Below are 24798 nucleotides of genomic sequence, written 5' to 3'. Positions count from 1 at the left end.
TGAGTACCTGCCATATGCCAAATACTATGCTAGGCACTGGGAATTATTTCAAGAAAATCAGAAACCAATGTTACTTTTTTGTTATTGTTGTTGTTTTTTTTGTTTGTTTTTTTAAAAGATTTTTTATTTATTAAGTATATAACATTCTGCTTCCATGTATATCTGTACACCAGAAGAGGGCACCAGATCTCATAATGGATGATTGTGAGCCACCATGTGGTTGCTGGGAATTGAACTCAGGATCTCTGGAAGAGCAGCCAGTGCTCTTAACCTTTGAGCCATCTCTCCAGCCCCTATTGTTGTTGTTTTTGAGACAGCTTCTCACTATGTAGCACAGGCTGGCCTGCAACTGTGCAACCATGCTTTGCTGGGCTTGGTTCTGAATTTAGGACAAATTAAGGAATAATGTGCATATCTTTGGGATCTTTGAGTATAAGAAGCAATTTTTATTAAATGATCATTATTATTTGGTTGTTTTTAGAGACAGGGTTTCTCTGTGTAGTCCTGGCTGTCCTGGAACTCATTCTGTAGACCAGGCTGGCCTCCACCTCACATACATCCCTTCTGCCTCTGCCTCCCAGGTGCTGGGGTTAAAGGCGTGTGCTACCACCACCCAGCTTTTTTATTCTTCTTAATTATGTGTAGGTATGTGTCTGCAGGTGGGTATGTGCATGTGAGTGCAGGTGCCATGGAGGCCAGAGGTGTTGAATTCCCGGGAGCAGGAGTTACAGGTGGTTGTAGACTGTCTGGGATGGGTGCTAGGAACTGAATCTGGGTACTCTGCAAGAGTAGCAAGTGCTTGTAACTACTGAGCTATCTTTTCAGCCCTCAGCCCCCATAAGAAGCAATAATTTTTCTGTGTAACTATGCTTATATGTCAAAAGTTTTTTGTGTTATTGGGTATATTTAATGATTTTTTTTCCCTTTTACTAAGTAGTGGTATTTGATATTTCAACCTATTTTTTTCACTGGTACTAGAAATTTTTTTGTTGAACTTTTTAATTTTTCCACAGAGCATGCTATGGATGGAGGTTTCTGTCCCTCCTGGTCCCATAGCCCTTTAGTCCCAAATAGACACACACAGGCTTGTATTAATTGTAAACTGTTTGGCCAATGGCTCAGGTTTCTTATTGGCTAGCTCTCTCTTAATTATTAACCCATTTCTATTAATCGGTTTATCGCCACATAGTCTTGGCTTATTGGTGATGCCTGGACCTCTTGCTCCCTCAGCAACTACATGGTGTCTTCCTTTGGACTCACTCTCTGTGTTCCTCTTCTCAGAATTCTCCTAGTCTGGTAGCCCTGACTACACTTTCTGCCTGACCACATCCTGCCTGTCCATTGGCAAAAACAGTTTTATTCATCAACCCATAAGAGAAACATATATTCACAGCATACAGAAGGGCATCACCCATCAGCATGCTAAGAACACTAGCTCCATATATTTAATTATTAACCTGTAACTTTTATATTCTGTGGTAACCAGAACAAAGGTTGTAGCATGCCCAGCTGCTGTGTCATGGGAGGTGACTCACCAATAGGTCAGCCTAAGAATGTAGTGTGAGGAATGGTAGTTCAGAGGCATAACATTTTCCCCTATGCATCCTAGTAAATTTTCATTATAAAATGTTGCAGAAAAGGCCTCCTTTTCTTAAAATCTTATTTCTTCTTCTGTTTCTTAGTAGCAAGCAATCAGTATAGATTTTCCTGAAGGTATTCAAGTAATTGGAGTTTTTCCAACCTTCTATCCAGGGCACCTTGAATTAAATCCAGTGTATGTCTTTTTTCTGTCTTTTAGTTTTTGAGACAGAGGCTGACTGTGAAACCTGTGCTGGCTTTGACCTTGAGCTCCTCTTGCCTCAGCCTCCCAAGGGCTGCAGCCAGGGCCTTTCCTACCTTCTGTGCCTCATTCTCCTTTTCCCATGCTTAGTTTTATAAAGCAGCTAGAGATCCTCTTAACATTGCTGCTAAAAAGCATAACACCCAGACAAGAGGAAGTACTTTAGGTAAAGAACTATATTTTAAGCGCCACTTCCATATAATATGTTAACTCTACAACCAGGAGGGGACAGGCTGAGATTCCAGATGAGCATTTCTGCTGTTGTTAGCCTGGCATATGCTGTGTAGCCCAGGACAACATTGTTCATGCTAAGGTTACAGACAGGACCTTGGCATTGGGTCTGCTTTAGATTTTTATGCAGATAGCTGTGAGCATTAACTCCTATTGACTGCTTGTTATTACTTAGTGTTTTTATATACTGTGTGTGTGTTTAGCCTCCTGTAGAAGTTGTTCCTGATCTTCACAGTCCACCAACCACAAGTACCTCAGCCCTCAACAGCCTGGTGGTCTCCTGTGCATCTGCTGTGGGTGTGAGAGTGGCTGCCACATATGAAGCTGGGGCCTTGTCTCTCAAGAAAGTTATGAACTTCTATAGCACTGCCCCTGGGGAGACAGGAGCTCAGTCAGGCAGTGCTCCCACAGGCCCAGAAAGTCTGAAGGATCTCAGAGAAGAGCAGGTGAAACAGGAATCAATGCAAGGAAAGAAGAGCTCAAGTCTGGTGGACATCAGAGAGGAAGAGTCGGAGGGAGGTAGTCGAAGACTCTCCCTCCCGGGACTGTTGTCACAAGGTAAGGCCCTGGGGATGTGTCCTAGGAGCTCCCAACACCACATGCTGTGTTATAGCAAATTAGCGTATTCAGATTCCAAGGTTTCTGTAATGGTGGTTTACCTGTTTTCTCTGTTTCAGAATAGTCACAGAATATGAATTCAGTTTTCTTAATGACTTTATTTAAAGTTTGTCCTGCTACCAAATTGATGTATAAGATTTACTTCATGTTATACATTGTTTTCAACATTGTAAAGGATAGTAACATTCTTTCAAAAGATTAATTTAATAAAACATTAACCTAGCAAGGCATAGTGACCCACACCTCTAATTCTAGCACTCTGGAAGCAGAGGCAGGCAGATCTCTATGAATTTGAGGACAGCCTGATATACATACTGAGTTACAGGACAGCCAGGACTACATAGTGAGACACTGTCTCAAAGCAAAACAAATGAACCAAACAAACAAACAAACAAAAAGAAAACCAAGGGGGGAAAACATATTATCTGATATAATCATCTAAAATATATAAAAGCTTTTTTAAAAAAATTATTTTCTGTTTGAATGTTTTTCCTGCATGTATGTTTATGCATTATCATAAACATCCCTGGTGCCCATAGAGGCCAGAGAGGATGTCAGATTGCCTAGAACTGGAATTATGGTTGTGAGCCACCATGTGTGTACTGGGAATTGAACCCAAGTCCTTTGGAAGAATAATCAGTGCCCTTAACTGCTGAGCCATTTTGCCAGTCCCTGTGAAAGATTTTTTATACTCCCCTTTTAAAGCTTCTTCCCACCAAGAAATTTAAAATTTAATGTCTTAAAATTAATCCTTTATTACAGTTATTTTTTACATATTTTATGGCTGTGCCCCCCAGCTAATCTGGGTTTGTACTGAGAAGGGTGTGTGAATTGAGGAAAGAAGCAGACAGAAACAAGAGATAGAGAGTTGGGAGGGCATTCAGTAAATACTGAATCCACCCAAGTTTTAATGTTCAAAGTTTTTATACCCCCATTAAAAGAGGGGGAGAAGGCAAAAGACTTCCTTTCCAGTAATAGAAGGAGCAAACAGAGTAATTACCTCTTCACTACCCGAAACATCAAGTAACTATATCCTGAGTTAAGTATTTTGTGGTTTAGGTAGGACATGCAGAGACCACACCTTAGGCCAAACATTCTGTTACATTTACATCTTCAGCATGACACCTTTGTTTCACCTTGGAGGAGCAAGGGCAGATAAAAACTCCCTGATCGTAAGTCAAAATGGAATGGAGTCAATTCTTTGGGTTCCCACAATATGAAATTAAAACTTGGCTTAGAAAGGATTAACTTTTAACTATGTTTTGAAATAGGAAAGATACTGTCAACCTTGTGGTATTTTTATTTCAAGTATATTCTGTTTTTGTTTTTTGATTGTTCATTTTCTTGATACAGGGTCTTACACTGTAGCCCAGGCTGGCCTGGAACTCTGTATGGTTCAGGATGGCCTCAGACTCTCAGCAGTCCTGTTGCTGCAGGCAATAGAGGCATGAGCTACCATACCCATGTATTATCATACTCTTTAGAATATAAGTTCTCTAGGATGTTGATAAATGTTACACAAAGCAGGGCTCTGTAGCCAAATGTTTGGTGGTGTGACAGATTAAACACTTAAACAGGCTTCTAATTGCAGGTCTCAGGAGCATTTTCTGCAGGCTGGTGAGTGACAGGCAGGATACAAAAGAGCAGGGGGCATTTCCCAGACTCATTTGACCAGCAGAGCCACTCTTTCAGAGAAGCTGGGACATGTTTTACAAACACCGTGTTAGTGGTTTCTTCCAAATGTTTTGCTGTTAAATCATTGTGTCTGCCTGCTTGTGTTCCTCTCCTTCACCTCATCTCCCTTGTTTGCAGTTTCCCCCAGGCTCTTAAGAAAGGCTGCAAGGGTGAAAACTCGGACAGTGGTTCTGACTCCCACATACAGTGGAGAAGCAGATGCCCTCCTGCCTTCCCTGAGGACAGAGGTGTGGACCTGGGGGAAAGGCAAGGAAGGGCAGCTGGGGCACGGTGACGTCCTGCCCAGGTGAGTGCTACCAGGAGTTACTGATGGGGATCAGCTTGGGCAATAGCCTTTTTCTCCAACAGGACAGATAAACATTAGTGCTGATAAAAAAACTGTCACCTTAGTTCTCAGTGTCTAACAGGATAGGGCTGCAGGCTGGGCATGGTGGTGCTCGCCTTTAATCTTATCTTAGCACTCAAGAGAGGTAAGCGGATCTGTGTGAGTTTGAGGCCAGTCTGGTCTACATAATGAATTCCAGGCCAGCTAGGGCTACATAGAGAGACCCTGTCTCAAAACAAATAATAACAAACCAATAAAGGACTGGAGTATCCGTGCGCACTTGTCCATGTCTGTTTTGATATGTGTTCATCTTGGAATTCAGAAAATGGTGTTAGGGATAAGATGATATTTCATTGAAATACTTGAATAGTTACATTTACTTAGAAAGAGGAGCATGGGTTTCAATAACTGTAACTAAAGCATCAAATTGCATATATCAGGGAAAACTGTCGTTTTGTTTAATAGCATTCTTTGAGTATAAACATGTTTGATTTCTGAAGCTTGAAGATGTGTAAGTAGATTGTTTACAGCAGTGGACTAACATGTCTCTTAGCAGAGCTAAGGGAACTGAAATAAAAAGTTGCCTTACTTCTCCCTATGGTTCTTACGGTTTTACTGAGTCATGTGTAGTCCTACAGTCTTTACATATCTATTTTACTTTGATTTGAGATAGGATTGTATTGGCCTAGACTGGGCTTGAATCGGCCATGATCCTCCTGTCTCTGGGTGCCGGGATTTAGGCCTGTGTACCACCTCCAGCTCAGTTTTATGTTTTTTAATAGATTCTGAATTTCAGGGGTTAATTATGATAGACAATGCTGCAATCAGAACTAATGAAAATTAGATAATAATGTTTAGTAGTAGTTTGAACATATCCTCATTATTTTTGACATTTTTATTTAACAGCACTGACTCTATAATTGAGAAAGGCCATGATTCACACTGAAAATATGTTGACTTTTGTGTGTTTTGTGTATTTGTTTTCTTCAAGGCTTCAGCCATTGTGTGTCAAGTGTCTGGATGGTAAAGAGGTGATCCACCTTGAGGCAGGTGGCTCCCATTCTCTTGCACTTACTGCGAAATCTCAGGTAAAACTCTGGAGTGTGGCTCTTGTTTCAATGGGAGACTATCCCAGTCAGGTGTGCCACTGTCTCTGAGCAACTGTACCTTCAGGAAGCGCTGCCTGTCTCCTTTGAGCTTTAGGTTTCACATGGCGGTATTTCCATTTGTAGGTGAGGAAAGGAGAGCAAGACAAGTTTCTCAGATTGTCTTACACACACACACACACACACACACACACACACACACACACACACACACACACACACACACGTGTGCACGCACGCGAGGAGGCCCTTGGTTCCATCCCCAGCACATGAACCAGGCCTAGTGGCACATGCTTGTCATCCCAGCACTTGGGGCATAAAGAGTAGGGTTAAGAGTCCCAGGCCATCCTTTGTTACATGGCAGGTTTGGAGAGAGGTAGGGCCAGTAGGGATGCTTGTCCTCAGACCTGAACCCTGGATTCCCCTGCATCCTTCCCATAAGGTGGCAGGAGAGACTGACTCCTGCAAGTTGTCCTTGGACCTGCACGTGTTCCCCTGATGTGTGTGTCTCCACCTCCCCTCACAGACAATAAAACACACACACATGGGGAATTTCAAAATAGAATGGCCAATAATTTAGCAAACAAATTTAAAACTGCTGTCTCCTAATAGATGATATTGCATTTATTCTCATGTGCTATTTAAGACATCAGAAAAAGCAATGGTGGCAGAAATCTAAGTGGGACCTTGATGAAAGAAGTGCATATTCATCGAGAACTCTTTACTCAGGAATTTCCTAAAGAAACAGATGCACATATATCTATAAATCTCTATATTCAAGGAGTTTAAAATGTATTATTATTGGGTGTATGCGTCTGATGTATGTGTGGGATGTCTGTATGATATGGGGGTGTCTGTATGATGTGTGTGTGTGTGTGTCTGATTTATGATGCGTGTATCTAGGAGTGTGATATCTCTGTGGGGTATCTCTATAATTTGTAATGTGTATATGGGTGTATGTACATGTATGAAGTGTGTGGAGTCGATGTCCACTGTATGTAAGGGTGTATGTGTATGAGGTGAGAGTGTCTGTATGGTGTGTGTGTGTGAGTGTATGTAAATGGTTTATGGTGTGTGTGGGGGTCTACATGATGTAAAGATATCTGTGTGTGATGTGTGTGGGTATATTGTATGATGTGAGGGGTGTCTGTATGATGTGTATGTGTATGATGGTAGGGGTGTGTGTATGATGTATGTGTAGGTGTGTGTATGATGTGTGTGTGTATGATGTGTGTGTGTATGTATGATGTATGTGTAGGTGTGTGTATGATGTGTGTGTATGATGTATGTGTGGGAGTGTGTATGATGTGAGGGGTGTCTGTATGATGTATGTGTAGGTGTTTCTATATGATGTGTGAGTGTGTGTGTGTGTGTGTGTGTGTGTATGATGTGTGTGTGTATGATGTGTGTGTGTGTATGATGTATGTGTGGGAGTGTGTATGATGTGTGTGTGTGTGTATGATGTATGTGTGGGAGTGTGTATGATGTGTGTGTGTGTATGATGTATGTGTGGGAGTGTGTATGATGTGTGTGTGTGTGTATGATGTATGTGTAGGTGTGTGTGTGATATGTGTGTATGATGTATGTGTAGGTGTGTGTATGATGTGTGTGTGTATGATGTGTGTGTGTATGATGGTAGGGGTGTGTGTATGATGTATGTGTGGGTGTGTGTATGATGTGTGTGTGTATGATGTGTGTGTGTATGTATGATGTATGTGTAGGTGTGTGTATGATGTGTGTGTGTATGATGTGTGTGTGTATGATGGTAGGGGTGTGTGTATGATGTGTGTGTGTGTATGATGTATGTGTGGGTGTGTGTATGATGTGTGTGTGTATGATGTGTGTGTGTATGTATGATGTATGTGTAGGTGTGTGTATGATGTGTGTGTATGATGTATGTGTGGGAGTGTGTATGATGTGTGTGTGTATGATGTGTGTGTGTATGTATGATGTATGTGTAGGTGTGTGTATGATGTGTGTGTATGATGTATGTGTGGGAGTGTGTATGATGTGAGGGGTGTCTGTATGATGTATGTGTAGGTGTTTCTATATGATGTGTGAGTGTGTGTGTGTGTGTGTGTGTGTGTGTGTGTGTGTGTGTGTGTGCATGAGGTGGGGCTTTGCCCATGCTATGGCACTTGTGGAGTCAGAGAATAACTTTATGGGATGGTTGGTTCTCTCCTTCCTCCTTTACTTGGTTCTGGGATGGAACTCCTGCTGCCAGACTTACCATGTCCAACACTTTTCCTGATTTGAGCCATCTTACTGGCCTTGTTGAAGGGTTTGCAATATCATTTAAAATTATTAGCCTGTTAATAATCCAGTAATAATTAACAAAGGCATACCCACAATGCAGTTTTATGTAGTCATTAAAAATAATGGTCTATTTTGTTTGTTTTGAAATGGAATCTCACCTGCACCTCAGATTGACTTCTGACTCAGCAGTCTTATAGCTTCAGCCTCTTGAGTGCTGGACTTACAGGTGTGAACCATCAGGAAAACATTGATTTAGCTGGGCCTGTAATGTTAGTACTTGGGATGCTGAGGCAGAACTGCCCGGAGTAAAGAGCAGTAATATTTTCATTAATACATGCATTTTATTCTCCTTCTCCTCCTCTTCTCCCCCTCCCCCTCTTTCTTCTTCCTTTTTCCTCCTCTTCTTTCTTCCTTGTTCCTCCTCCTCCTTCTTTTGAATGGGCTGAGACAGGCTGTCACTTTGTAGCCCAGGCTAGCCATGCACTGACAGTTTAGCTCAGACTAGGAGCTTCTTCCACCTCATCCTCCTGAGTGTGGGGCTTTCAGGTGTGAGCCACTGTGGACAGCTACTATATGTTACTTTATAGTATAGAAAATGAGTGAATAATTTCTGTGATTATAGATGTAGTCTTATAAAGGTTCAGAGTTAACATGCAAAATCAAATGCACATGTCTTACCTGCTCTTCTGTCGTTTCTGATAGGTTTACTCATGGGGCAGTAACACCTTTGGTCAGCTCGGGCATTCTGATTTTCCAACAACAGTTCCTCGGCTCTCAAAGGTACTTTTGTGAACTTAATAGCAATATCCTCTGGAATTCTGTGCTATATATGTCTAGGGAAATTGTTTTTGCAGCCAAATTTAGTTTATAAATATAGTTTTTCTAAAAAATTGATTAAAATTGTTTTATAACATGAAGTCACTCCTTTTCCAACTAAATATAATTTTTTAAAAAATGTTTTTACTTCACAGACGTAACTGTTCATTGAATATTTATAGTAATTCTATCTTTTTTCTAACAAAAGAAGAAAAAAGAAAAGTGACTTCTTTTAAACAAACTTTTATTTCTTTGGTGTGTTCTGGTCTATATACCATCAAATCTTGCTTAAATTTGGTTTTGACAAGCAATAATTTTCTGGTGCTATATGTGTTTATTTTATAGCTTATATCACAGTAAACCTTTTGTTAACACTTTTCTGTAGCAAAACTAAAGGTTGATGGCCCCTTCTCTGATTTATAAATTGGTTTTCATTTATATAACACTATTGAGAGAGTAGTAGCTTCTAGTCCTTTTTATTTCATTCTTGATCAGATTCCCAACCTTTCCCTTGTCCTAACACTTTGAAAAAATGCCAGAATGCAGCCAATGGTGCAAATTCCCGCTGTGGTGTTGAGAGGCGGTGCAGTGTGAGCCAGGAGCACATCAGAATGGCATATGGCCTGGTGCTGCGTTTCCCTGCTAGAGTAATGAGAACAAGGGGATAGCTGTCTTAACTCTGGAATCATGGCTCAGATGTATATTAAAGCTAATAAACAACAGAATGCACGGAGCACTGCCTAAAGCCTCCCTTCAGTGAGCTTCATTCTACTTAGACGAAAGACTGAAGAAAACATTAGAGAATGCTAATACATTACTGCTTCTAGTTTCAGTAGTTAACATTTTCTTTTTTAATTAAAAATTTCTTCTTCTTGTTTCCAAGACAGGGTTTCTGTATGTAACAGCCCTAGCTGTCCTGGAACTGGCTCTGTAGACCAGGCTGACCTCAAATGCACAGAGATCCTCCTGCTTCTGCCTCCCGGGTGCTGGGATTAAAGGATTAAGATGCCAACCTAGAAAAATTCTTAATTATGCATATTTGTGGGTACCCACAGAGTCCAGAAGGGAGCATCTGATTCCCTGGAGCTTGAGTTTCTGAGGTTATCTGTAAGAGCCATACATGCACTTAACTGCTGAGCCATCATTCCAGCTCTAAATTTAGCACAAAACATTTCCTCAGTATTCATCCCATTAGGCACAATGATATAACAAATCGTTGCTCCAAATCCTTGTCATTTTAATGAAATGGAAAGCGCTCTTATTCATATGAGGGAAAGGTTTGAAAGCCAGACCTGGTGGCAACAAGCCTTCAATCCCAGCTCCTGAGAATGCTGAAACAGAAGGAATTGAAATTCAAGTTCTGCCTAGGCTGCAGAGCAAGTTCAAGGCCAACCAGGACACTGCAGAAAGACTCTTGTTTCAAAGTCTTCCAGAAAGGGTTGGGGTTCTAACTCATCATTGGAATAGTCACACATACAGCAAATGTGAGGCCCAGGTTCCATCCCCAGCACTATAAAGATAAAGTAACAAAAATCAAACAAAAGGAAACCATACCAGAGAAAATGTTGTTGTGTGAAAGTCTGACTTGCATTTACCATGTAGCCTGGTGGAATTTGTTAGGGGGTTAGTCGCAGAACTCTGCATACAGAAATACAGCACTGGGAGTTTGTTTTCTTTATTTGGGAATGGATGTGTATTTGTTTGTTTCTTGTGGTGTGGAGATGAGATCTAAGGTTTGTGTCAGGCAAACCTTCAACTCTGAGCTACAGTCCCGTTCCTCCCACCCCCACCCAGCCGCCAGGTCACAGCCACAGCCTGAGCATGGATGATTTTGAAATCATCCCAATTAATCTATGAAAGCTAAAAGTATAATGAGATTTGAGTTAGGTTTTGTTTATCTTATTTATTTATATATTTTGGGGTTTGATTTTTTTTTTTGAGACATACTCTCTTTGTAAAGTCCAGGTTGACTTTAAATTCTTGACCCTCCTGCTTCAGCCTCCAGATTGCTGTGGTTACTACTGGCATGTGCCACCATGCCCAAGATCTGAAAAAAAAATTGTCTTTAATGTGTTTTCCTGGCAATGAACTCAGGCTTTAGAGGCAAGCACCTTTGTCCTCTGAGCCATTGCACAGGCCCTCTTTTGGAAGTTTCTTTAAAAATTATTTGTTTTATGTATATGAATGTTTTACTGTCATGTTCGTAAGTGCATTGCATGCATGTCTCAGACCCTTTGAAATTGGAGAGCCATCGTGTGGGTTCTAGAAATTGAACCCAGGTCTTCTGCAAAAGCAACAAGTGCCCTTAACAGCTAAGCCATAATCTCCAGCCCCCTGAATTTGTTTTGCTTGGAGATTTTGTTGTCAATACTTACTGACTTGTCAGACTTGGTAGTTGGACTTGATAGTACCACCTCCTGGCACTCAGAAGGTGGGGGCATTCAATGCCAGCCTAAGCCACATAGCAGAGATCCTGTCTCAAAAACAAAGACTGGGTGACTCTTGTAAATGTTGTAGTTTATTCTTCTCACAATGAACTAGAAGTCAGTTATTTGGATGGCTTGATTTTGAGAATAGTGTTATATCAAGAAGTAAGAAGTGGACATTTGAGCACACACATGCACTTTCACATAGTTGCCTCATACTTTGAAGTAGTGGGGATGTGTGCGCACACACTCACACAGTCATCTAGTTCTTTGTTTATCTGAGGGGCAGGAGGGAAGCTGGAAGTTGGGACAGTATTTTGCTGTTGCACACTTTCTTAGTGAAATCTTAGGGGGGAATGCCGGGCATCGGACAGAACCATGGGGGATAATATTAAGTGGTGGATTGCAGGACACCTAGAGCACTGGCTCTTCTGATGGAAGCTCCTGAATCACTGTGTGGAGTCTGAAGGGTTGAAAACCATCAGTTTACAGCAGTTTTCAGCTTGTTTCTCAAGCGTTTACATCTGTCAGAGTCACCTGGAGCACCTGTTAAGACAGAAAGCCGATCCCTCCTGGGTAATCTGTGGCTGAGAGTTTGCATTTCTAACATGTTTCCAGGTGATGGCCCCTGCTGCTGCTGCAAAGACCACTCTTTGAGAGCCACTGCCTAGGTCCACGTAGATGGCTTTTCAGTGGTCCTGCCTGTTTCAGCATCCTGGGAGTTGGCACAGTGAAGTCACATCAGAGAGATAGTGAGTTACAAGTGGGAAACTGAATTTCAGCACCCAAGGGTTTAGTTGGCAATAATGAAATTTAGCCTATTAGGTTTTTTCTTTTTATGTAGATTTTTGGCATACAGCCGAATGTGGATGGACAACGGTACATTCTAGGTGTTACCTTTAGAGCAGGGCTCTAGAGCCTCCTCACTGTAAAATAAGCTGCTTATAGAGACCTACAGAAATAACATAAAAACCATAAAGAACTATGTTTTTCCCTTTCCATATTCACCTTTTCAGATTTTTGTTAAAGTTCAGTTCAAGTTTAAAAGCTGAACATCAGGTTTCTTTTTCCTTCTGCTCTGTACTGCATAATTGGGTACCTTGCTGGGTGAGGTTCACTCTCTAAGGTATGGCTGACTGCCCATGCCTGCTTAAGTAATGTGTTCCATGCAACTGGAGTTCCCCTTGGTTACCTTGAACAGACACTATCTTTCTGTCGTTTCAGGTTAGCAGTGAAAATGGAGTCTGGAGTGTAGCTGCAGGCCAGGATTATTCCTTGTTTTTAGTGGACACCGAAGACTTCCAGCCTGGGCTGTATTATAGTGGCCGACAGGACCCTGAAGAAGGTGACACCCTTCCAGAGAATCCCAGTGGTACAAAGACTCCAGTACTTCTCTCCTGTAGCAAGGTGAACAGAGCTACAAAAAAAAAAAAAAACAACAACAAAACAAAACAACAACAACAAAAAAAAACAAAGCACAAAAAGCAAGCAAACAGAAAGCACAGGCATAGCACTCCTCCATGAGAGTGCCCCCTCAACAGCTGCTTGCAGCATATGTAAAGCACAGGCATAGCACTCCTCCATGAGAGTGCTCCCTCAACAGCTGGTTACAGCATATGTATTACACCGGAGCACACACCAGTGATCCCAGTTCCTCGGGAGAAGGAGGCTGGAGGCCTGCACAGCAAGTTGCAGGCTCCGCCCCTTTGGCTTTTCATTTCTGTCAGTTTAGCCACTTCTTTCTCTTTTGAAGATCTAAATTGATGTCTGCTTTTCTAACTCCTGACTCATTTTTTACACTGAGGCCATTAGCTTGTTTCTCCTTTTCCTCCTATTAAAGCAGTTCACATCCTCAAAGAGAGACGTGTCAACAGGGAATATAACCCTTAGTGCTGGTACATCCTAGATTTTCTATGTGTTTTAGGACTGTATAGACTTTGGATTTCTGGTTAGTAAGCCCTGAACGTATTGAGATGAGACCTTGATTGTCAGAGGCAGCATTGGCTCTTGACCTACATGTAGCTTGTTTGGGGCATGCTGATTGGCTCCACTCAGTAGCTGGCCTGTCACCACATGCCCTGTGAAAGACTTCAGTCTAGATAAAGGATGGAAGGGCTGAGGCTTTGATGTGTGTATGCCACTGTGTGTATGCCTTTTCTTGGAAGATTAATATCTATAATGTGTACAGCCAGCCTGCTGTAATAAGGAAATATGAAGAAAGACATTGAATGTTTTTGTTCATAGTAGGAAGGGCAAATGTAAAAAAAAAAAAAGTTCCTTTCAAAGAAAAACTTTAGCCCACACTGGTTATAGACAGTTGTGGATTATGTGTGACATTCAGCACATATGTACAAGTGGTAATGACTACATCAGGGTATGTGGCATGTACATCACCTCAGACATTCTCTATGTGATAAGAATGTTCAGAACCATTTTCTACTGGCTATTGTGAGGCATTCAATTAATTCTTTTGTTTGCTTTGTTTTGTTTGTGAGAAAGGGTCTCTCTACATAGTTCTGGCTGTCCTGGAGCTCCCTGTCTAGATCCTCCCGTCTTTGCTGGGATTAAAGGCATGTGTCACCACGTCTGCATTTTCAATTGATTATCGTCATCAGCCTCTTAATAATACTTATCCTACCCTACGTGACAGTCAACACTTTCTTTCCTCCTTCCCAGTTGTGCCTTATGTCCACTAACTGTCCCTCCTGTCCTCTCTCCCTTTGGTAACCACGGCTATTTCCTAATTACTTTCTACTTTGTTAATTCTTGAGATAAACCCCTCTAGTCCATTAGGTCATGCTTTTTTTTGGGGGGGGGGGGCAGGGTTTCCCTGTGGCTTTGGAGGCTGTCCTGGAACTAGCTCTTGTAGACCAGGCTAGGCTCACAACCAAAAATAAGTCATGCTTTTTTATTTCCCTTCTGTCCTTTGGTCCTGCTCATGTTGTTACAAATATCACAAGTTCACTTTTGTGGCTGAATGGTGTTACATTATTACATATTTTCTTTATGCCTTCTGCTGCCAAGGGACACCTATGTAATTCTATTTTTTTGGCTCTTGTGAGTGGCGTGTAACTACAGATGTCATTTTGGCATACTGATTTTAGCTCCTTTGGAGGTGTTCTGAGTAGTGGGGTTGCTGGATCATGTAGTAGCTCTTTTTCTAGGTTTCTTTGTTTGCTTAGGTTTTTTTGTGGGGGAGGGGGAACCATTTGAGTATTCTCTTTGAAAAAATTCTATTTAGGTGGGTTTCTCACTTTTCAATTGGATTACTTGGGATTTTTTGCTCCTGAGGTTTTTCAGTTCCTCTTACGGGCTGGATACCCCTTTATTGGATGTTAGTCCAAAGGCATTTTCTCCTGTTCTATACATTGTCTCTTTGCCTTATTGCCTTTTCTCCCATGAATTAAAGCTTTTAGTCTAATTTGCCCCCCCTTTTTTTTTCTTTTGCTGCTTGTATTTTGGGGTCATAACCAGAAAAAATCTTTGCCCAGGACAGTATCCTGAGGCATTTCCTCTGTGTTTTCTTTATTTTGCTTCTTGACTTTGATTTGTGAAGTAGAGTATCATATAGTTGAGGCTAGCCTCAAACGATCCCTTTCCTGGAATTGCAGATGTGTGCCACCGTACCAGATTTTTTTTTCTCCCCTCTCTTGATGCAGGGTCTCATATTGTAGTCCAGACTAACCTAAAATTCGCTATGTAGCCAGGATGGCCTTGAACTCCCAGCAGTCTGAGTGCTGTAATATCTGCCCCATGTTTTCTTAAAGAAAATCCCTTTATGTTGGCACTTTGAAGAGACAAGATAACACATATGCCCTTGGTATATCAGAGGGATATACCATTAATCTTATTCTCCTTAATCTTATTTCATGAAAAGTGAGTCTTGATGTGTAATTCTTACCAATTGGCTCTTTGATATGTCTAAGGTATCTAGAAATAAATACAAGTAAGTATATACAGTTGTTCACTTTTTTTTTTTTTTTTTTTTTTTTTTTTTTTGGTTTTTCGAGACAGGGTTTCTCTGTGTAGCGTTGGAGCCTATCCTGGCATTTGCTCTGGAGACCAAGCTGGCCTCGAACTCACAGAGATCGGCCTGCCTCTGCCTCCCGAGTGCTGGGATTAAAGGCGTTCACCACCAATGCCCGGCTACAGTTATTCACATTTAATAGTGATATGTGAATAAACCAATCCCAAAACAAAAGAGCTCTAATATACAGTATTTATAAATTTTCACTTTTAAGGTATTGTAGTTTAATAACCTGCTTACCAACTCCTGAGTATCTTAACCTTTGATTCCTGTCTGCTGCTATGAGCCCATGCAACATACCAGATCATTGCTCATAAATTACATTCTATCAGTGAACTTTTTATTTTCCCCCCCTTTCAGCTTGGATATATAAGCAGAGTAACAGCAGGAAAAGATAGCTATCTTGCCTTGGCGGACAAGAACATCATGGGGTATATCGCCAGTCTCCATGAATTGGCTACTACGGAAAGACGGTTTTACTCAAAACTAAGTGAAATCAAATCTCAGATACTTAGGCCTCTTCTCAGTTTAGGTAAGTTGACACCTTCTATCACCCTATCCCTAGATCATCAGGGCTCTCATTTTAGCTGTTCTTCCTGTATTGTAAAGAAGTCCATTTGTTTGTTTGTTTTTTAGATAGGGCATCCTGTAGTCCAGATTGGGCCCAACTCACTATGTAGCTGAGGAAGGTCTTGAATTCTTGATCCTTTGCCTCCACCATCCAGTTGCTGAGATTAAAAGTGTGAGCTACCATGCCTGCTGGGTTGTTGTTGTTTGTTGTTATTCTTCTTGTTGTTTCTTTCTTTCTTCCTTCCTTCCTTCCTTCCTTCCTTCCTTCCTTCCTTCCTTCCTTCCTTTCTTTTTTTTCAGACACAGGCTGACCTCAAACTTCTGGGTTCAAACAAGTCTCTTACCTTAATCTTACCATTACCTGGGGCTAGAAGCATTTGTCTCTGCACCTTACTTTAAGAAAGCTGTTTGTGTTAATGGTTTGCTCCTTCTCCTCCCTCTCCCTCTCTCACACACACACACTTCTCCCGCCTCCTCTTGCCTCCACACACACACACACACACACACACACACTTCTCTTCCCTTCCCTCCCCTCCTCTGTACACACACACTTCTCCCTCCTCTCACCTCTACACAAACACACACACTCACACATTCAACAGTTCACACCCTGTTTGCAGCTTAAGAGCTGGGCTGCCTCCATCCTGTCTATCTTCATATTCCCAGAGCTCCCTCTTCCTGCACCCATAGAAATTAGAGCTTTAGGAAGATGTGACTGAAGAGAAAAGTATATTTTTGGGGAAAGGTATCCCTAGAAACTAGATTTGAGCAATACTTCTGCATCCTTGTCTTTAGATATTCTATAACTTCCATGGGATTTTTTTCTTATAGTTCTTAGGATTGTATCATATATATGAGTGTGTGTATGTATGTATTTATTTGGATTTATAATCTCTTAAAAGCACCACTGGACCAGGCAATGGTGGTGGTGCACACCTTCCATCCTAGCACTTGGGAGGCAGAGGCAGGTGGATCTCTGTGAGTTTGAGGCCAGCCTGGTCTCCAGAGCGAGTTCCAGGACAGCCAGGACTGTTTCACAAAGAAACCCTGTATTGAAAAAACAAAATAAATAAATAAATAAATAAATAAAATAAAACCAAATAAACAAAAAGCCACTAGAGTGTGAAGGGTCTCACTCACTCCACATCAGTATGAATTAACCAAATGTTTATTCAATCACAAAGAGGACTTGGAAGTGTGGCAGTAAGACAGAGGAAATAGTTCTCAGTGGGGTGCTCCTATCCATGTATCCAAGGTATCTGGGTTCTCAAGGACATTAGCAAGGAATGTAGAGTGGGGCTTGGGAGCTGTTAAAAATAACTAGGATACACAGTAAAACCTTGTCTCAAAAAACAACCTTCCCCCACCCCCCAAACAACCAAGTAGCCTTTTCCTGACCTCTGGCTTGTCTGTATCTGGCCCTGAACTTAGAAAACAGAGATGGGATTTACTCTTTCTTTTTCTCCCTGGCCACAATTAGGACCCAGAATTTAGGCTAGCTGAGTAGCACATCAATTTTACGCTTTTAAGGGAATGTTGGTGAGGTGAACTTGTTGTTTCTAATGGAAAAATACCTACTTAAACAACTAAGCAGTTTGTTTTTATTTATTTGGAGTTTGTTTTCTAGTTTTTGAGTTAGGGTCTCATGTAGTCCTGGTTAATCTTCAACCCTCTACGTAGTTAAAGATGACTCTGAACTCCTGTTCCTCCTACCTTCCCCCTATAACTACAGTTACAGGCTGGGACCACCACTCCTGACTTATTTAACCATGTTTGTGAATACAGTTTATGGAGCCCCAGTTGTATAAAGTCTCCTGAGGATGGGCTAAGAACTTAGGCAAGAGAAGGAAGCAGCCAGGACTTCCTGGATTGCTCTGAAGGAAAATGGAGCCTGTCGTCTGACCAGGTCTTGATCTCTTTGCTCACTTGTTCTCCTCACCAGTCTCATTGCTAGAAGTGAGGGACTTGAGGCTGGGAAAGGCAGATAGTCTGCTGGTGTCCTCTAACCCTGAGAGTGACCCAGGCCACCTGAAGGTTAGGTTACCTGTGTACCAAAGAGTTGGGTTCCTCCATGGGAGCAGCAGCCAGTGCAAAAAGTTCAGACTTCTAAATGAGAGCTAACTCTAAGCTGGAGGCATAGCTCAGTTGCTGGAATGTTTGCCTGGCATACTCAAAACCCTGTATCAGTTCCCAGCACTGCTTGAAACGGGGATGATAGCATACACCTGTAACTTGGCTCTTTCAGGTAGAGGCAGGAGATGTGAAAGTTCAAGGTCATCCTAGGTCATAAGACTTTAATCTCAAAAAGAAAAAAATAGGGCTGGAGATATGGCTCAGAGGTTAAGAGCACTGCTTGCTCTAGCCGAGGTCCTGAGTTCAATTCCCAGCAACCACATGTTGCTCACAACCATCTGTAATGAGACCTGGTGCCCTCTTCTGGCATGCAGGCAGAACACTGTATACATAATAACTAAAAATAAATCTAAAAATAAAAAGAGAGAGAGAGAGAGAAATATCTATCTGCTACCCTGTTACGTTATGGGAAGTTAATTATTTGTTTCCCTGTCTTTGTTTTACATTACCTATTTTCAAAGTTTAACAAGTGTTAGCTTCAGTGGGTCTTCCGTTTGGCTGATATTAAAAATCACCTGGGAAACTTTTAAAAGAAACACCATTCTGAGATAGTAATACCAAGTCTACTGAGTCAGAGACCCAATAGTTCTTACAGATTTTTGTAACATTTTTGGTAGTGATTTGGGTTCCAAAGATTACAATTTCAACAGAAAAAGTAATTTTAGGAAGGGGAAAGTCATAAGAAAGCACTTGGTTTTCATGTTGTTATCATTTTGTTGCAGAAAATTTAGGTACTGTGACTACTGTCCAGCTGTTGCAGGAAGTCGCAAGTCGGTTCAGCAAGCTGTGTTACCTCATAGGGCAGCATGGAGCCTCACTGAGCAGCTTCCTGCAGGGCGTGAAGGAAGCCAGGAGCCTGGTCATCATGAAACACTCGAGTCTTTTCTTGGACAGTTACACAGAGCAAGTATCAGTCCCATTGGTTGTCATGTTCAGTCTCAGCAAGGTGATTCTGCAAGGGGCTGCACCTCAGTCAGAGGATTGTACACAGGGAGAGTGCTGCTAGGCAACAGAACTGAGAGGCAGTATTGAAGCTCAGCTAGCCACAGTTCTGCAGTGCTGAAGTTCAGTTTTCCTTAAAGGGGAAAAGGCTAACATTAATGAATTTCCATATTTCCTTCTGTATCCAACAGAGATTGGTAACATACGTTACTTACATACAAAGTCCTGTCATAAGTCTAGTTCTTTTGTATACTTAGGTAAATTGTACGAAAATTGAGGAAATAAGAAAGTGCTGTTTACAGAGCCTGCTTTTTAACTGCTGTGTGACAGGACCCGTTACATTTAACAAAACTATTTTCTGAATAACACTAAGAATGTTTTACAAGTAAAATACATCAAGGATATTTGTAGACTTAGACTATTTTTCACTTTTTCTTGATTTGTATTTTGATATAATTCAAGGCATTAATTCAAGTGTTATTTTAATGTGTATCAGGTGATGCTGTTTTCTGAAGGATGTATTGTTTTTATGTGAAGCTTATTTATTTTCCATCCATCTGCCAGAAATTGACTCAGTGCCACCGAGTGCCAGGCACTGCTCACTCAGTTACAGCATGGGCCAGCGAGAAACACCTGTTGCCAGGGAGTTCCCAAGGACAAATGTGTGTTTGTTATCAAGAGCTGCAGGCAATGATAATCAAAAGAACATTTAAAGTTGCCCTTTTTCCTACCAGTAGAAATAGCCTGCAGTCACCTTGGTATTTTCCTTTCAGACATAGTATATAAGTGACTTCAGCCCCAGGCAAATTAAATACATAGGAAGCTATTGTCTAGGAAGAAGTGTCTTAGCTTTACTCTTCCAACTGTCAAAAATAATGAAAAATAATGATAGAGCTTGACACTGATTTATTTTAAAAATTAGGCTTTATGATTTGTATGAAGGTTTCACCTTTTATTAGTATAATTCCCCCTCCCCCTTTTTTTGTCTTGTATTTATTCCATCATCCCTGCATTTCTTTTTCTTTCCCTGTTACAGCCTTTTGCTTTAAGATGCAGTTTTTGATGCCTTGGGCTACTGTTTAAAGCATAATAGTTATAGTTATTCCTATAAGTAGGACAAAATCAATTTACTTTTGGGGAGGTGTTGAGACAGGGTTTCTCTCTGTAACAGCTCTGGCTGTCCTAGAACTTGCTTTGGAGACCAGGTTATCCTTGAACTCACAGAGATCTGCCTGTCTGCTTCCCAAGTGAGCCACCACCCCGGCTTGGTGATTTACATGTGTAAAGTCTCTACTACCGTGGGTCCTTTTAGGAAGCACTTCCAGTCTCAGCTGCTTACTAGCCCAGGAGTATGAAAGGAGTGTTGTGCTCAGAGTAGTTTGCTCCAGAGCGCTGGATATTTAGGAGCACTGACGGTATTTAATCAGCATCTTCTAATATCGCTCTCACCCAGTCCCCTAAGTGTTTTAACCTTCAGTGTTCATTTTCTGAAGACTTATTTGGAGAACTTGAAGTGAAGATTAAGTTTTCATTAGAAATCCTACAGTTTGAGCCATGTTTTCTCCAGCTTGTTAGGTTAGTAAGTGCCACCTACCAGGCAGACCTGCTGGGTACAAGGTACTTCTGACACCCCAATTGTGTTAACATTCCTACTACCCTGCTTTTGTGCATCTACCTGTTCTCTTCTTGAGGGTACCAGTTCTTTACATCGATGTCACAGAAGTTCTGAAGTCCAAAACTGTCTAGAAATGCATTTGAAACTCTGCAGAGCTAATTTACATTCCGTCACTAATGCCGGTGTGTCTTGTTTTCCACCCAAGGTACTGCACATCAGTTTCAAATTTCCTGGTTATGGGAGGATTCCAGCTCCTCGCTAAGCCTGCCATGTAAGCAGTCTGTTCCTTCCACTTACCCTTCCGATAGCCATAGATCAGAGGTTTGGGTTTTTGTTTTGTTTTGTTTTCCTTTTTTCTGTTTTTGTTTATTTCTTGAGTATTTCATACCAACTATTTTTCTCATATTCTTTGCCATCCCCAAGCTCCTCTCAGATCCCTCCCCTGAAACCCACCCAATTTCATGTCTTTTTCTCTTTAAAAAAACAAAACTAAAAAACATGTAGTCTGTTTTGTGTTCAAGTACTGAGCATGAGACCTGGCATGGTGTATGGCTCATATACCCAGTGTCACACCATGGAAGGAAGCTGACTTTCCCTCTACCAGCAGCTATCAATTATATATGGGTTCTTGGTTAGGGGTGGAACTTGTGTCCACCTCTCCTTCTCAGTGTTGAGATTTTGTCTGGTGTGAATCTGTCCAGGTTGTATGCGTGATGTCTTAGTCTCTGTGAGTTCATGTGTTTATCAGCCCATTATGTCTGGAAATCTTAAAAATCTTTCTGTCTCCTCTTCTGCTAGACCCCTGAGCCTTGAGGGAGGGGTGTAATGAAGATATCCCATTTAGGGTTGAGTGGAGCAAAGTCTCTCACTCTGCACATAGTCCACTTGTGGGGCTCTATGTTACCTACCATCTACTGCAAGAAGCTTTTCTGATGAAGGCTGAGCAATACACTGAGCAATGGGTATAGCAGTGTGTATGTCAGTAGGAGTTGTTTTATTGCTATGTTTATTTAGCAGAATAAGAGTAGTAGGAGTAGTAAGTTTCCCCCAGGGCACATGACCCATCTAGTCTCAGGTTCTTGACCTCATTAACAATGTCGCATATGGGGTCGTCTCCTATGGTGAGCCTTATATGCCATTTTTTAAATGGCTGGTTTCTCCTGTAACATTAGTGCCATTATTGCACAATGGGCATTTCTTACAGGCCCATCACTATTACAGCTTGCAGAGTTCATAGCTGGGAGAAATTAATGATTAGTTTTTTCTCCAGTACTGTGTATTAAACCTTTCAGCACTATAATCGCTAGTTAGTAGGAGTGAAGCTTCTAATTGAGCAGCAGCTCAATTTCTCCATGTTCTATGAAATAAATATGTAATATTTTCAGCAATAGGGTCTCACTGTCAGGTAACCAATAACACTTACAATAGCCTCTAGTGTTGAGGGTGATCTATAGGACCCTTTTGGCTAACAACTCCAAAAAAAAATGTTACCTATTCTTGATACTGAAGGTTTTATTCGGTAACATTTGATGTCTAGTTAGGGTATTGTCTGTCTCATTATATGATAACTCCATTTATATATATTAGGAAGCTTCTACAGTGGGAGGTTTCCATATGGCTTTTCAAAAGGCCTTAGATTATGTTATAGTGAGGTTATTTAGAGTACCATGGGAAAGTATTGGCGTAGTCGTTTACCCATTGAATCAAAGTATAGAGTTTCATTGACCCTTAGCACTGTCATGAGGTGTGGTAGGGTTCTGAAAGAGCACTAAAGCCAAAGATACAAGATCTGGTCCTTCTCCAGTGCCACCTTTTGTTAGATCCCACACTTTGGCCAACTCTTCTTCATAGCAGGAAGCCTACTTTATTTTCATCTAAAAAATGTGAATGTTTTCTCCCCATGATAAAGAAAGATAATGGCTGTTTTGATCTTAGAAAAATACATCTCACATTATTTTGCGTCTAGCTTTTGGATGAATAATGTAAGAGCCTCTGATATAATACATTGATCTAATAATAGAGGCACACTGAAAATTTTATATTTTAGTAGAAAATATTTCAAATATTCATTCACTACCATGATTTACAGGTTTGGCCAAGTTTGTTTTTATTTTTCTATGCTGATAGAAGTGCTGACATCTTGGTCGCACTTCTGGTTTTTCTCAGTCTAATCCTTCTTTTTAATTAGTTTTCAGCAAATGATTACACTAGAAGTTCTAACATGAGTTGAGGCGCTTCCTCTCCTTTTCTGTCTTCTGAAATAGTGTCTGTGAGCCGCAGAGTGTCTATGTCTTGAAGATTAGGTAGAATGTGTCTATAAAAAACCATATGCCCTGGGAGTGTTTCCTCTGGGGAATTTTTGAACTGTTGGTTTGGTTGTGTCTGGGTCTTATTTCTTACGGCTGTAGTCATTTTTTATTTGGAAAGTTATTTATCTCATCTGCTTCCGTTTCATTAACATATCTCTAGTATTGTCTTCAGGTGTTCAGTCTCAGTTGCAGTTCTCCCCACTATTGTTCCTTGCTGTTACTTATTTAAGACATTTTGTCATTTGTTTTTGTGAACCAATGAGTTTTATTGGGGTTACTCACAGGAATATGGGTGAGGGATGAGGTACAGGAGCAGAAATCACTCAAAGCCCATCCCAGCATGGGTGACAGTTCCCAAAGCTGGGAATCTGAAGCTCACTGCACAGCCTGCAGGCTGTCAACAGGCTGGCGAGTGTCCCTTCCCAGTGACTCCAGTCTAAAACTCTCCAGGCAGCTTAGTGGGTTCTCAAGAGTCTGCTTTGCAGCTTGGTTTGTCTGTTCTTGGGAAGAAGGGACTTAGTAAATCTGGTCGGTTTCAGGGACTTCCTGGAGCTATTTGGGTTGCTTATCTTCCTGCTTAAGGAGCTTCCCTGCAGATGGAATGTTTTAATCTAAGAGGAAACCGTTACACAGTTCTTCACCTCTTCTTCCAGCTCTTACTTTCTTTCTGTCCCCTCTTCTCCAGTGATCTCAGAGCCTTAGAGGGGTGACTATAAATGCCCACCTATGGGTAAAAATTAGGCCACCATGTCCCAGAACCTGTCACTTGTCCTCAGGAGCTTCACCAGTGTTTATGAGTTGGGGCTGACAACATCAGTGATCTGATCCCCTGGCTGGAGTCTATTTTGTTTATTTAAAAAACTTTTGACCAGTCTTGTCAGCAGTTTGCTCCCTTTTAATATTTTCAAAGATTGGTGGCTCCTTTTCATTTTAAAAAATGTTATATTAGCATATATTAATTATATATAGTAACAGCTTAATTACAACATTTATATACATGTGTAGAATTATTTTGATCATATTGCCTTCTCTTGCCTTCCCACTCCCTCTGACCCCTTCCTCTTCCAAGTCTTTTTTTTTTCTTATGTTGCAGTGGTGTTGTTAGGGTTGCTTACAGGATCATGAGTAAAGATTTATATACCAGGAGCTTTATACTAGTGACTATACCACTGAAGAAAATGCCTCTCCCTTCCCCATTAACCATTAACTTCTCATAAGCCTTTAGGGAAGGGTTGAGACTCCTGTTTTTATTTCATTAAGTTCTGCTGTTTCATTTGTATTTGCCTATGAATCTTTAAGATTTATAAATTTAGACAGTTCATTTATTGCTGTTATTATTATTATTGAGACTGAGTAGCCAGGGCTGGCTCTCAACTTGCTACACTGCTGAGGTTTTCCTTGAACTCCTGACCCTCCTGCCTCTATCTCCTGAATACTGTTATTACAGGCGTGTACCACTACCACTTATTCCTCAAGCCTGGTTCATGGTCACCTTGTGTTGACAGTCAAGTGGGAAGGAAGAACTTAGACATATTTAGTTCCCTGCTAGTGTTTGGAGCAAGGAGCTCTGCTTTTCCACTGGTGTCTCTGCTCAGCACAGCTCAGCAGAGTGGTCAGACCTACCAGATTGCTGCGACTTTGGGCTGTGAAAATAACAGAGTTGTGTCGTTTATCACTTATCCCTGAAACTGGAATGTCTGATTCATTTCCTAGAACATGAGGAAAGACCTGTTACCATCCATTTCTACTAGAGTTACTGTTGCCCCCATTGCTATATCTTTCACTTTAAACTCCTATTTTATAGGTTAAAAATTTATAATTCTTTTAATTATACCTGAGTCATTTTATTGTATCTATATTCATTTTCATAACACCAAGACTGTGCATTC

The 24798-nt window shown here is 41.2% G+C and overlaps 1 protein-coding gene across 6 annotated transcripts in view; it reads left to right on the top strand.

Annotated features, from left to right (window-relative positions):
* Positions 1-24798, top strand: part of Als2 (alsin Rho guanine nucleotide exchange factor ALS2) — a 72060-nt gene that overhangs the window by 21608 nt on the left and 25654 nt on the right. For 4 of the 6 annotated variants that reach the window (XM_027396983.2, XM_027396982.2, XM_027396980.2 and 1 more), the window contains 8 exons: positions 2275-2629; positions 4502-4670; positions 5701-5797; positions 8774-8851; positions 12538-12720; positions 15701-15872; positions 18766-18946; positions 20806-20871. In XM_027396983.2, the coding sequence (XP_027252784.1) occupies positions 2275-2629; positions 4502-4670; positions 5701-5797; positions 8774-8851; positions 12538-12720; positions 15701-15872; positions 18766-18946; positions 20806-20871 (1301 nt within the window). Of the gene's footprint in view, positions 1-2274; positions 2630-4501; positions 4671-5700; positions 5798-8773; positions 8852-11931; positions 12066-12537; positions 12721-15700; positions 15873-15976; positions 16077-18765; positions 18947-20805; positions 20872-24798 lie in introns of those variants that run through there. The other 2 variants (XM_027396984.2, XR_003481497.2) reach the window with 2 other exon arrangements.

This window comes from Cricetulus griseus, chromosome 2 (genome assembly GCF_003668045.3).
Source record: "Cricetulus griseus strain 17A/GY chromosome 2, alternate assembly CriGri-PICRH-1.0, whole genome shotgun sequence".
In the NCBI taxonomy this organism is placed as follows: domain Eukaryota; kingdom Metazoa; phylum Chordata; class Mammalia; order Rodentia; family Cricetidae; genus Cricetulus; species Cricetulus griseus.
The sequence above is the reverse complement of the archived record's forward strand: the minus strand, read 5'-3'. Positions and strand labels throughout refer to the sequence as shown.